A 12,494-nucleotide genomic window follows, 5' to 3' on the forward strand; every position below is an offset into this window, starting at 1 on the left:
GGCTAAGAAGTAGTAGTTCTCCTACGTAATCACTACAGATCGCCTCTTAAAGTTCAACATGAGTAAACTAATGCTCTGCCACCGAAATGTAAGTCAACTCTTGACAACAGCGGCGTTCCATACGACATCAAAAGCAGAGGTTGAGTGGCTGATCAGGACATACAAACAGCAACTAAAGAAAACACTCCAGACGGTATCTAGAGAGAATGCCGTGTCCAGTTTTTTGGCATCTTGCTGAGCCACTCCAATCGACAGGCAGAGTCCAACTGAGGTGCTGCCAGACACACAGCCAAGGCATTTCTTCGATCTCTCATGGCTGCCTTCGCACACCGCTGGTCGAGGTCACAGTACAGCAAGGTTCCATTTTCCCGGCACACTCTTTCAGGCAGGCACTTGAGTGGTGACAAGCCATCATTGTTGGACTCAAGTGATGACAAGTTTATATAGTTGCAGTAGGTCAGCCATGCCTGGCATGCCACACTAACCATCTACACTCATATATCACTAAGCAACATGCACCACAAATCAGATGAACAGTGACATTAACATAGGTGGGAGGGACGAACTACCCTTACTCCAACTCCGAGCAGCACCCACAGAATTTTCACCAACTGTGTGCCACACGGCATATAATTTGTGCCCTCACCCAGCGAAACCCACCAGCCACTGCAGCCAGCACAAGTTGCTCGCCTGTTCTCACCAGTCCTTGACCACCAGTCTCTGGTGGCTCATCAGCCTGTCACCATCTCAAACATTATCCACAACATCTAAGCTGAGAGCACTCAGGCAGAATCCCTGGTGGAGATTCGTCTCCCCTCATCCCCTGATTCAGCAACTCTGACACAGGTCTTGTCATTTTCAGTCCTATATGCCTCTTAGAGAGGGAAGGGATTGATGTGTACGTCAGATGTAACGTCGTTTGCAATTGAGAGCCAGATCGATCAGGAACTCCACATTATGCCATGTTTCAAATACATTCTGAGCAGTGCCTCCAGAGTCGTAGCTTTCTTGGTTCGACCAAGCCGTCTCTGAAGTCAGTCATGTTCTAGGGTAACCCTGGATCTCATTTACTCAACCTACACTCACTCCTGCATACTTGTTAAATTCTTCATGCTGTCGCAATCTTACAGTTTTTATGTTTATCCCTGACCGTGGTTTCACATACTCTACCAACTGTTTACACTAACATCCAGTGTTTTTTGTGGTGGCACTTTTAGCGTCATTTATAGTTCAAAAGTTTATTTGAGATATCATATGCCTCTGAAGCCAACTGTGTTTGTAAATAATCAAAGAATTTAAAGGTTGTGAAAATTTGTCAGTTTTAATTAGCACTGTGTTTCCATTAAGAAGTGTTGAATACGCTGTCTCAAAGAATCACTGAAGCTGCCTTATTGGGACTAATAAAATTATGTACTGGATAATCTATAGCTCTATTACAATGAATGGACATTCACCTCTCTCTCTCTCTCTCTCTCTCTCACTCACTCACTCACTCACACACACACACACACACACACACACACACACACACACACACACACACACAGTTAATTTACACAAAAATGTATCAATCAGCCTGTAGCACCAGGAAAATGTAGCCATATATTAGCTCTGAAGGAGAACACTGTCCAAAAAATCAGGAACGATTTGAATCTCATCCGTGTGCCTGTCAGCACTTAACACCTTGACTGTAGATTGGATGATTACCATTACCTCCTATTATTTACACACCACCCACAATTGCCCAATAACATACTAACAGGTACGAGGGTGGTTTGAAAAGTTCTCGGAACCACCATCAGAGATCAGTGCTAGTACAACGAGTTGTTCAAGTGATATTTATTGGCCTGTTGCCTGTAAACACGTGCCACATCAGTGCTCTTGGAAGAGAGCTGTGGCAGTGACCTGGCTCTGCTGTTGTTCCCGCGTAGTGATTTGCAAAGATGGAAAAAACTGAGATTCAAACAGTGATTAAGTACTTCGTAAAGGAAGGTATGAAAGCAAAGGCTATATTTGGCTGATTTCCAGAACACACTGTGGGACTCTGCTCCTTCATATTCAACTGTTGCCAAGTGGACAAATGAATTTTTGTTCAGGAGAGCTTAGATGGTGATCCGCACAGTGGTTGGCCAAGATGTGCTACTAATCCACAAATCATTGCAAAATTGCACAAAATGGTCATGGAGGATCTCTGATTGAAAGTGCGTGAAACTGCTCATATTTGCCAGATGTCATCTGAAAGGGTGTATCACATGTTAACTAAAGAATTAGAAATGAAAAAATTATCTGCAAGATAATTGCCATCGCCATGGCAAAATTACACAAACTAGGGTACGAACTGTTGCCACACCTGCCTTATTCACCTGATATGGTTCTGCCAGACTTCCATCTCTTACCAAAACTGAAAATTTTTCTTGGTGGACGAAGATTCACTTCAGATGAAGAATTGATAGCTGGGGTTGACAACTATTTTTCAGGCCTGGAGGAAACTCATTTTCGAGATGCGATCAAGGCACTGGAACACTGTTGGACCAAGACTATTCTGTTTCGAGAACTTTTCGAACCACCCTCGTATCTTGTGAGATAAAATGAAAGGCACACCAAGTATCAAAATAAAAAAAACCACACACTGCATTAAAATGTGATACACAACAATCTGCAAAATGAAATACAGCACAGTGGTGTACCTCTCACCAAAGACAGAATCTAAACATTCCCTATTTGGAAGAGGACCAGAATCATTTCTCGTAAAAGTGGGAGAAAGGTCCTTGGTTTCAAAAACTGCTTCTTATTGTCCTTTACTGCTAGCCACTTCTCTACACAGTAACAACAGACAGTACAATTTATCCTGTGGAGGTTTCTTTCTCTGATGATTCTGCATGATCACTTCTCCTTTTCAAAGTACATGGAGGAGGAAGTCCTAGATGTAATGAAATGTTAATCTATTTGGTATGTTCACTGGAGAGACTGAAGAGCACCCTGGAGGTCAAGGCAATTTAATAATTTAACGGCACTTCAGAAACTGAAATATTTGGTAAGTAAATCATAGGAAATATTCGTAGAATACCGTGTACCAGCCATGCGAGTCCTCCTCCACAGACTTATTAGCTTATACTGCCACACAGTTTTTCACTCCAATAAAACAATTATTTTATAAAGATTCCTGCTCCGCACAGTTCCCAAATGACCTCATTTTTATGGTCAGTTTTCCTACCATTCTGCAGTTGGTAGGCAAGCAGAATTTCAGTAACTGAGAGGTGGACATTATCCTGCTTGGCAGGAGGACTTTAAGCCTTTCACTATCAGCCATTTATGCACACTAGCCAAGTCCTAAATTGGATCACCCCCCCCCACCCCGATTACTGATAGTTTTGGTACATTAATAGGTGTCATTAATATTTAGATATGTGATTCCTTTCGTAGAAAATATATAATCTGTATTATATGAATTATCCTGTAATCATTGACTCAGAGGTTAAAATTGATGAATCATCATTGCCAAGTCTCAAGGGGTAGAAGAAAACATCAAAATCATCCACAAACTAATACATGTAATGACTTTTTATAAAAGGAGAATTATTGGTAATAATAAAACACAATTATACTACCAAGTCTGAAAACACTCTCTACAAAGACATCATCAATGGTTTAACCTTAAGTTCAGAATGGATATTAACAACATTTCTATCTATTAGTATTCTTTGTGCCAACTGCCTTGCCGCAGTGGTAACACTGGTTCCTGTTAGAGCACTGAAGTTAAGTGCTGTTGGGCTAAGCTAGCATGTGGATGGGTGACCGTCCGAGTCTGCTGAGTGCTGTTGGCAAGAGGGATGCATTCAGTCCTTGTGAGGGCAACTGAGGAGCTACTTAATTGAGAAGTAGCACCTTCAGTCACAAAAACTGACAATGGCCAGGAGAGCAGTGTGCTGACCACATGCCCTTCCATATCCGTATCCAGTGATGCCTACCACTTGAGGATAACATGGCGGTCAATCAATACCACCGGGCCTTCCAAAGCCTGTTCAGACAGTGTGTTGATCAATTCTTTTTAGTCCAGTGCTTAGTGTCTTCATAGGACTTCTTGAAACTAATATGAAATGATGGGATTTCCACTGCTGTCCTTCCAAATATAAATTCAGTGTCGTACCACTGCACCACCTTACTCCGTCATTACTCATAAAAATAACAATATTGTAACACCACTTAAGATGTTCACCTACATCTCAAATTATCCTACACCACCAAGATAAAATGTGCTAACCACGGGAAAGCATCAGTAAATCACAAAAGCTTTTTAAATGAACATGGATTAATATACCTTGAGATCACAAGTTGTATTGAGTAGCAAGTTGCTGGGTTTGAGATCACGATGCAACACGTTTGCCGAGTGGATGTACTTCAGGCCTCTTAGTATTTGATACAGAAAGTAACAAATGTGGTCGTTGCTCAGTTTCTGAAACATCAGAATAGATCTCATTAGTAGACATGAAATGTAAGCTTATAAATAAAGAAACAAGATCTTATGAGCTGTTTTATAGGCAAAATAATTGCATTGATTAAATAAATAAACTACCTGTAAATTAAAAGAGTAGAGGAAACACACAGATTATGATCACATCAAAATATCTTTAGCAATAAAAGGCAATGTAGAAGAAAGCATTGAACCTTCAACTATGGAAATCATTACAGTTATAATCTTTGTCACCCAACTGGAAACAGAAAAGAAAATTTAAGGATATGACACTTTCCAAACTTGAGACTAACTAAAATAGGACCAAATACTTTTGGTTTAAAGGGCACCACTCACTGGAAAGTAGAAGTCTTCAGTTGTCGATCGACACACACAAAAGAAAGGAAACATGCTAGCTTTCGAAGTTGTCATTTGACAAGCTACAGTAAAACACACAGAGAAACCCCCCCCCCCCCCCCAAAACTCTGAAAGCTAGCAAGTTGTCCGTTTTGGTGTGCCTGTTGACAACTCAACGGTTCTGCTTTTTAGTGAGTATCTCCTTTTATTCAAGTGTATTTACATTCTACAAAAACTTTGTAGGAAAGTTTAAAATAGTATTAAAATAGAAAAGCACAATATAGCTGCAAAAATTAATTCCCTCATTGACATGCACAAATGGTGATGTAAATTTATAAGCTGTCTTTCCATATAGCCTCACCTGTGTTTTGAGGAGCTTGTAAAGATCAGTCTCCATAAGGCATTGCACAATGTACACATCTTTCATCTGATCTATGGTCACTGCTCGAATTATGTCTCTGATATCTATAATCTGTTGAAAATATTCATAATTAAATACAATACAAATACAACATGATAGAAACATAGACCTGAAAACCGAAAAACTGTAACTATACAGTATGTATGTTTGGAGCAATTTCAGATAAAATTTGTACGTATATTACTTACAACAAGGAGTGAGAAGAAAAAAAAAACACTGGATTGATTAACCCTTTAGGAGTGACAAAGAGAAAGGGCACAATGCAAAAATGAGTGAATCAATAAAATGCTTAATGCAATTTCAACCAAATTTTGCTTGTTTGTGAATTATTGGTTCAAATGGCTCTGAGCACTATGGGACTCAACTGCTGAGGTCATTAGTCCCCTAGAACTTAGAACTAGTTAAACCTAACTAACCTAAGGACATCACAAACACCCATGCCCGAGGCAGGATTCGAACCTGCGACCGTAGCGGTCTTGCGGTTCCAGACTGCAGCGCCTGTAACCGCACGGCCACTTCGGCCGGCTTTGTGAATTATTATCTGGAATAAATATTACTGGAAGGAAAGTTCATAGCACCCATAAGCATTTGAAAAATATGCCATTTAAATTAATTTTCAAAAAACAATTAATATGTGAAATTTGCAGTTTCAGGAGTCACTGGGATGATTGCTGACAGGCCTGATGGCATTAGCATACCATTTCAGTCAACGGAATGACTAGAGCTGTGCAGAACCTTGTAGGATAAATGAACTTGCAAATAACTCATTCTGAAAAACGGTTACATAAGTAACTGGAAAACAACAGAGAATAAATCAGAAACACCTCCGACATGAAAAAAATCACAGTACCGATTATCACTATACTTCCATTATATGTAATGGACAACGAGGGAGAAGAGGTGAGGAGGGAGGGAGGGTGGGGGGGGGGGGCAGCAACGACACTAAGTTACCTGCTAGTAGAACTTTCATCATATAAAAGTGCTGCAGCCCATCTGAGACTCCTTGAATTTTCCTCAGAGTATTCTTTCACTGCCGATCATTCTTACTACACTTCCACTAACACTACACCAGCCACTTGTTTTCTTAAGCTACATGTTTTTCTTGTCATCTCCTCTTGTGCCTTGTTCTCTATTATTTCTCGTTTCAAGGAGATGCCTTATCAGAGCTACCAAATCCAGTTAACAATATTGAAATGTCCTGCTCCTATTTGTATCTCTTCTTCCTCCATGCGAATTCAGTATCTGAGATAGTTTTATATTTGTTGTTTTTAATGTCTGAAGTGGCATTTCATCTGTGTTTTTAATAACATATGTCTGATACTATTCTATGAAATGTGTTCAGTTATTTAAATCAATTTTGTTTTCTGTTGCTTCATACAACTTCTGGAAAAATTCTGCAGATACTGCAGTATTCCATTCTAGAAGCAGTCGTTCTTCTGTTTCCATTTATATTAATATTTATATTATAAACATTTTATAAGCAAAATGTTACATTTACTTCTCCTTTTCATGTTTTCAAATTTGAAAAGCATGTTGGTGGCCACCAAATTTCAAGATACAAAGGAAAAATACAATAAATTACTAATTATTGCCCAGATATGTCCAGTACTCAAAATGTCATAATACTTACATTTTCATGCTTAAACCTCGTCAGGATTTTAATTTCCCTTAGTGTTCTCTGACAGTACGTCTGGTGTTCGAAGGGTGAGATCTTTTTAATTGCCACCTTCGTTTTTGTGACATTGTCGTAGGCAGATCTGAAAACCAAAAGGAGAATATTATAAAATCTTATCTGCAATGAGTTTTAGATTTGTGCTTAGAACTACCAAATGGAATGTAATCAACTACAATACAGAATACATCATACTAGTGTCAGCTGTACATTAGCCAACCTAGTATTCTCTCTATCCAGTGAAAGAAAGTAAGCACAAGAAAACATGAAGACAAGCGAAATATTTCTGAAACTGATGTCAGCATCTTCCAGGATCACCATATGCTCTCTTGATGAGCTTTGAAGGCACAGCTTCCGTTACACCTGAAGATGGAATCAAATTATCACAGGAAAAGTTCAGTTCTCACAACTGCATTTCCTTTCAATTTCACAGAATGTATGGAGGCAAAAAACAGAACAAAAATTTTGAATTTCTTGCTCTGTAATCCTGCAACACTTAACCACTATTCTTCTGTTTTGACAAATAGTGGGTCAAATAGCCTCATTCATGGCATGTTCCACAGTCTGTAGGTCATGTTCAAACACAAAAGTGACTAGCTGTGGCGTGTCTGTGGAATGTATCGCTGCAGAAAACATCAAAAAAGTAAGGAGACCTATTAGCTGGCTGCCTGCAGAAGTACTTTAGCTTTTGGTTCCACACAGAATCCATTTACCAAAACAAAACTGTTGTTGATGAGATCACAACACCACTGCCTTTGACAGAGATTTGTTCTTTTTGCATGCTAAATTTATACTTTCACTTCCATAAATACATATCACAGTGTTCCCGAGCCTTTCACCTCCATCCGACGTATTTGTACTGCATTGCTTATGTCACCTGTGTATGACTGTTTTCAGACTGTAAAATAGTATGGCATATCATATACTTGGTATTCTCTCCCCTTGCTGGGTGAACATTTCTTACTTCACAGCATCACTAAATTGCACTATCAGATGTGGAATTCCAGCCTCATTGTCTCCAGAACACATCTGACAAGCTAGCTCACTGTGGACAAAATTGGTAAGAAAATAAGGGCCACATACCATTATTCACATACTACACCCTAAAACAACTTGCAGTGCATTCTTCTTTTCACAACAAATGCAACATGTGCAGCCACTGCTTAGGAAAGCCATGCAAAATTCTAAAGCTGCATTGCTGCTTCTGCACTTTACTCTTATATCGAAAGATATGGTTAAAAGTTTTAAGTTTAACACACTCCTTTGTAAATCAATTAAATACACCATAGTAAGTATTTTCTAACTTTTGTCAGGAATGATGCAAGCAGAACATATACATACAAGTAAAAAAACGTTGCTGCACTTCACACAGGTATATACCCAGCTTTCTTGAAAGTGAGCAATGTACTGATCAATATGATAACTGTCTGTACAAGTGATCTGGGAATGTTAATAATAAAAAAAAAAAACTGTAATGATGTACTACCACTTCTGTTGCAGCCAGAAAATGGGAGGGTTGCAAATGTGTCGTGCAGAGTGAAGTTCTGACTAAAGAATGTCTACACGATACTGTGCAAATAACGATTGTGTTTCACAGCTACTATCATTCACTGGACTAAAAGAGATAAGGGGCTGGGGATGCATCAGCAAGAGCTATGCATGTTATCAGTGATTGGAAGTAGCAAAGAAATGCTCACTAAATGCCAGTCAGAGATGTTACTAGAAAGATAGCTTGCATCACATGAAATGAAGCTCCAAGAACTTATCTGCATCATTAAGAGTCGGAGAAATGGATCAGGTCGACGAAGGTGGAAAGGAAACAGGTCGTAGCTTTCATACAGATGTGATTTTGAATACCAGTTATCACCACAATTTTAGTCACTACACCAACTCATTTGGTTAAAGCAGCTCCTTAAAATTATGATTAGTTCGGTGCAGCAGAGTTGAACTTAAGGAAATTGTAATAGCTTCCACTTGCACATTGCACTGGTCACAACGAAGGGAAATCATCAGTGACACTAAACGTTCACTCTCGAATTCCTGTCTCCATATCTCTTTACTAGGTACTGAGACGTCATTGACTTCCAGTAGTATTGTTATGCTATTTTTAAAGATACTGTTGTTTCTGGCATTGGCAGTTCTGTTCACTGTAGAAAAGTATGTAAATGTCTCGCTAGAGTGCACTGCATCCACAAGTGTCAGCACCTACAGAGAGTTCTACGAGCGATTTGATGAAATAAGGACATGAAATTTTCATGTTTCAAATAAGCTCATCGCCTCCTAATGGCATTTTCTTGATAAAGCCCGTTATTTAAGAGGAGTTTTACTGCCACTTCTTGAGGTGCACTTTGAATGATTTTGCAATGTTTCCGTTACACAGAATGGCCAGAAACCACATATTTTGAGACATAATTGGGGGGAGGGAATGAGAGGGGTGGACTCTCCCCGGCACTCGCAAATTTGACTACATTGTTAATGGACTGGCAGCCTTTCGTGGACTGGAAATCATGTGCGGCATCTCTTCAAGACACATACTCCCAAAATCACAAAACACATAGACCAAAATGGGTTCAGTTTTTGACGGTATGGAGGAGGGAAGGTTAGGATCTATTCTATCAGAGAGATTTGTATTTACTTTAATCTCCTTGAGCAGGATGGTTGCCACGACAGCTCTTTGCTTGGCGATGAGTGCTGCATCTCAGTGTTTATAGCAGCAAAAGACGCTGAATGCATGTGAATGAGGTACAGGGGTTGAACAAAAACGTAGAAACATTGGGAGAAATGCATGTTTGAACATAAATGCAGATGCTGGGTATGTTTGTAGTTTGCGTTGTTGTATTTCATCATGAACGGCACCTGTGGGATGACGTCAATAAGCTGCAAGTATTAGTTGTGATCAGAACAATGTTCTGTATAGTTGTGAGTGTTTTATGTTGGACCTAAGTGAATTCGAACGTAGGCAAATTTTTGGTGTTTGTATGGTGAGTGCTTGCATAATGGCATACAGGGAAAGTAGAAAAAAAAATCGCCTGCAAAGTCACAACGCAGACGTAAGTGGGTGCCGAGTGATCGTGACAGTCGGTCACTGAAGAGGATAGTGACAAGAAATAAGAGGACGACAGCTGCGAAAGTCACTGGACAACCCAATTTCGCACTTGTAAATCCTACCAGTGCCGAAACAACTGAAGGGAATTCCATAAGCAGTGAATTGAAGGGTGAACTGTAATTCCAAAAACATTCATCCGTGACGCAAATGTCCCTAACAGGAAAATGTGGGTACGAAGCCAGAAACCTGGACTATGGGGCAGTGGAAGAAATACAATTGGTTGGATACGTCTTGTTTCACACTGTTTTCAAATTCAGGCCGAGTTTTCGTCCCAAGATTGACACGATTTGGGCAGCCATATCATGGCATCCCACGAACCTCAGGGTTACCCTGCAAGGTCGCAACACTGCCAACAATTGAGCAGATCATGTCTATGCCGTAGTACAACAGCTCATGTGGTGTTGATAGAATTTCGAACAGAGTTCTGAGAAGTTATTCCAACTTACTAGGTAGCGTCCTTAGTAATATATGCAATGCGTCACTGGCACATGAAATTTCCAGAGAGATTGAAATATGCAATTGTTAAGAATGACAAGGATGATTTAAAAAAATAATCGACCAATTTCCGTACGAACATCTTTTCCAAAATATAAAAAAAAGTAATGTGCTCAACTGTAATCTCTCACTTAAGTGGAAACAGCTTACTTAGCATATCGAAGTTTGGATAGCTGCTCGACTAAGAATGCTATTTAAGCATCCCACCAAATGGTACCGCCTTAAATAATAAAATACCGCTAGTTGGTATTTTTTCTAAACATTCCAAGATGTTTGTATAGATAGTGTTATTTTATTAGAAAAACTCAAATTTTATTGAACTCATGACTTTACACACAGATAGTTTGAATCATACGTCACAGACAGAATGCGAAGGGTTGAGTTGAATAATTCAAACAATGTCGGAAGCGTAAAAAAATTTAGTGACTTGCGAAAAATCACAAAGGGACTAACATTCAGATATTCCTTCGTAGGGCGTGTTGTCCCCCTCCCCCTCCTTTAGAGTGTATGTGGTGTTCAACCACGCACGTAATGCAGATACCTCCTCAAGGAGCTAGACATTTTAGCTGCGCCGTCATAAGAGAGACATCGGTAATGAAATTTGTCGCAAATAATCCATCACGATTTGAGAAAAACAGTTAGGTCAACACCTACAACACTAGAGAGAAAATTAACCTTTATTATCCATCATTAAAAGCCGTTAGTGGTTCAGAATGGAGCCCAACAGACAAAAGCAAAAACCTTTGATCATTTGCCCAATAACATAAAATGTCCGACAGGTAGCAAAGCAAGTTTTAAATCTAATTTAAAATCATTCCTCTTGGACAGCTGACAAATTTCTACATTAAAACTGGTAGCTTTTAGGTGTAGTTCATGAGTAGGACTAAAACAATGTGTTCATCAATGATGTATACGTATCTTGTAAACTGGCTCGTTCCACATCATTTATGGAATATGTAATTAACCAACAATCAATATTTGTTCCTCAGCGGTCGCAGGTTCGAATCGTGCCTCGGGCATGGATGTGTGTGATGTCCTTACGTTAGTTAGGTTTAAGTAGTTCTAAGTTCTAGGGGACTCATGACTACCGATGTTAAGTCCCATAGTGCTCAGAGCCATTTGAACCATTTTTTGTTCCTCAACGGTGACGCTGTATTCCAAGACGACATGGCCCATGTTCCCACTGCTCGCATCGTCCGAGACCGGTTTCGTACGCAAGTGGATGAATTTTCGTGTCTCGTGAACGTCAGTCACCAGGTCTAAATGTTATTGAGCCTTTTTGGTCTACTTTGGAGTGAATGATGCGCTTTCGTTATCCACTTCCATCACCTTTACCAGAACCTACATACGGGATCTGTATTTATCTATTCCAAAATGACTGGAAACTAGTTTGAATGCCAATGGTTTTCCTATACCGTTCAAATGGCTCTGAGCACTATGGGACTTAACATCTGAGGTCATCAGTCCCCTAGAACTTAGAACTACTTAAACCTAACTAACCTAAGGACATCACACACATCCATGCCCAAGGCAGGATTCGAACCTGCGACCGTCCTATACCGTATTAGGCAGAACAATGTGTTGTGTTTTTGGTGTTTCCACACTTTTTCCACCCCCTGTTACATCTCAGTCGGAAAGAAAGTGGTGAGCACTGTACACTCTTTCCTCAGTTACTGGAGTAACTGTGGTGTCACCGCCAGACACCACACTTGCTAGATGGTAGCCATTAAATCGGCCGCGGTCCGCTAGTATACGTCGGACCCGCGTGTCGCCACTGTCAGTGATTGCAGACCGAGCGCCGCCACACGGCAGGTCTAGAGAGACTTCCTAGCACTCGTCCCCAGTTGTACAGCCGACTTTGCTAGCAATGGTTCACTGACAAATTACGCTCTCATTTGCCGAGACGATAGTTAGCATAGCCTTCAGCTACGTCATTTGCTACGACCTAGCTAGGCGCCATTATCATTTGTTATTTATCTTGGGATGCATGTAC

General features: G+C 40.1%; 1 protein-coding gene across 1 annotated transcript in view; it reads right to left on the reverse strand.

Moving 5' to 3' along the window:
• LOC126242655 (mitogen-activated protein kinase 1) overlaps positions 1-12,494 on the reverse strand; it is a 384,067-nt gene that overhangs the window by 41,980 nt on the left and 329,593 nt on the right. The window contains exons 2-4 of the mRNA XM_049948105.1: positions 6,859-6,985; positions 5,169-5,279; positions 4,319-4,453 (exon numbers count right to left, since the gene is read on the reverse strand). Coding sequence (XP_049804062.1) covers positions 4,319-4,453; positions 5,169-5,279; positions 6,859-6,985 — 373 coding nt within the window. The remainder of the gene's footprint in view (positions 1-4,318; positions 4,454-5,168; positions 5,280-6,858; positions 6,986-12,494) is intronic.

This window comes from Schistocerca nitens, chromosome 1 (assembly GCF_023898315.1).
Source record: "Schistocerca nitens isolate TAMUIC-IGC-003100 chromosome 1, iqSchNite1.1, whole genome shotgun sequence".
In the NCBI taxonomy this organism is placed as follows: domain Eukaryota; kingdom Metazoa; phylum Arthropoda; class Insecta; order Orthoptera; family Acrididae; genus Schistocerca; species Schistocerca nitens.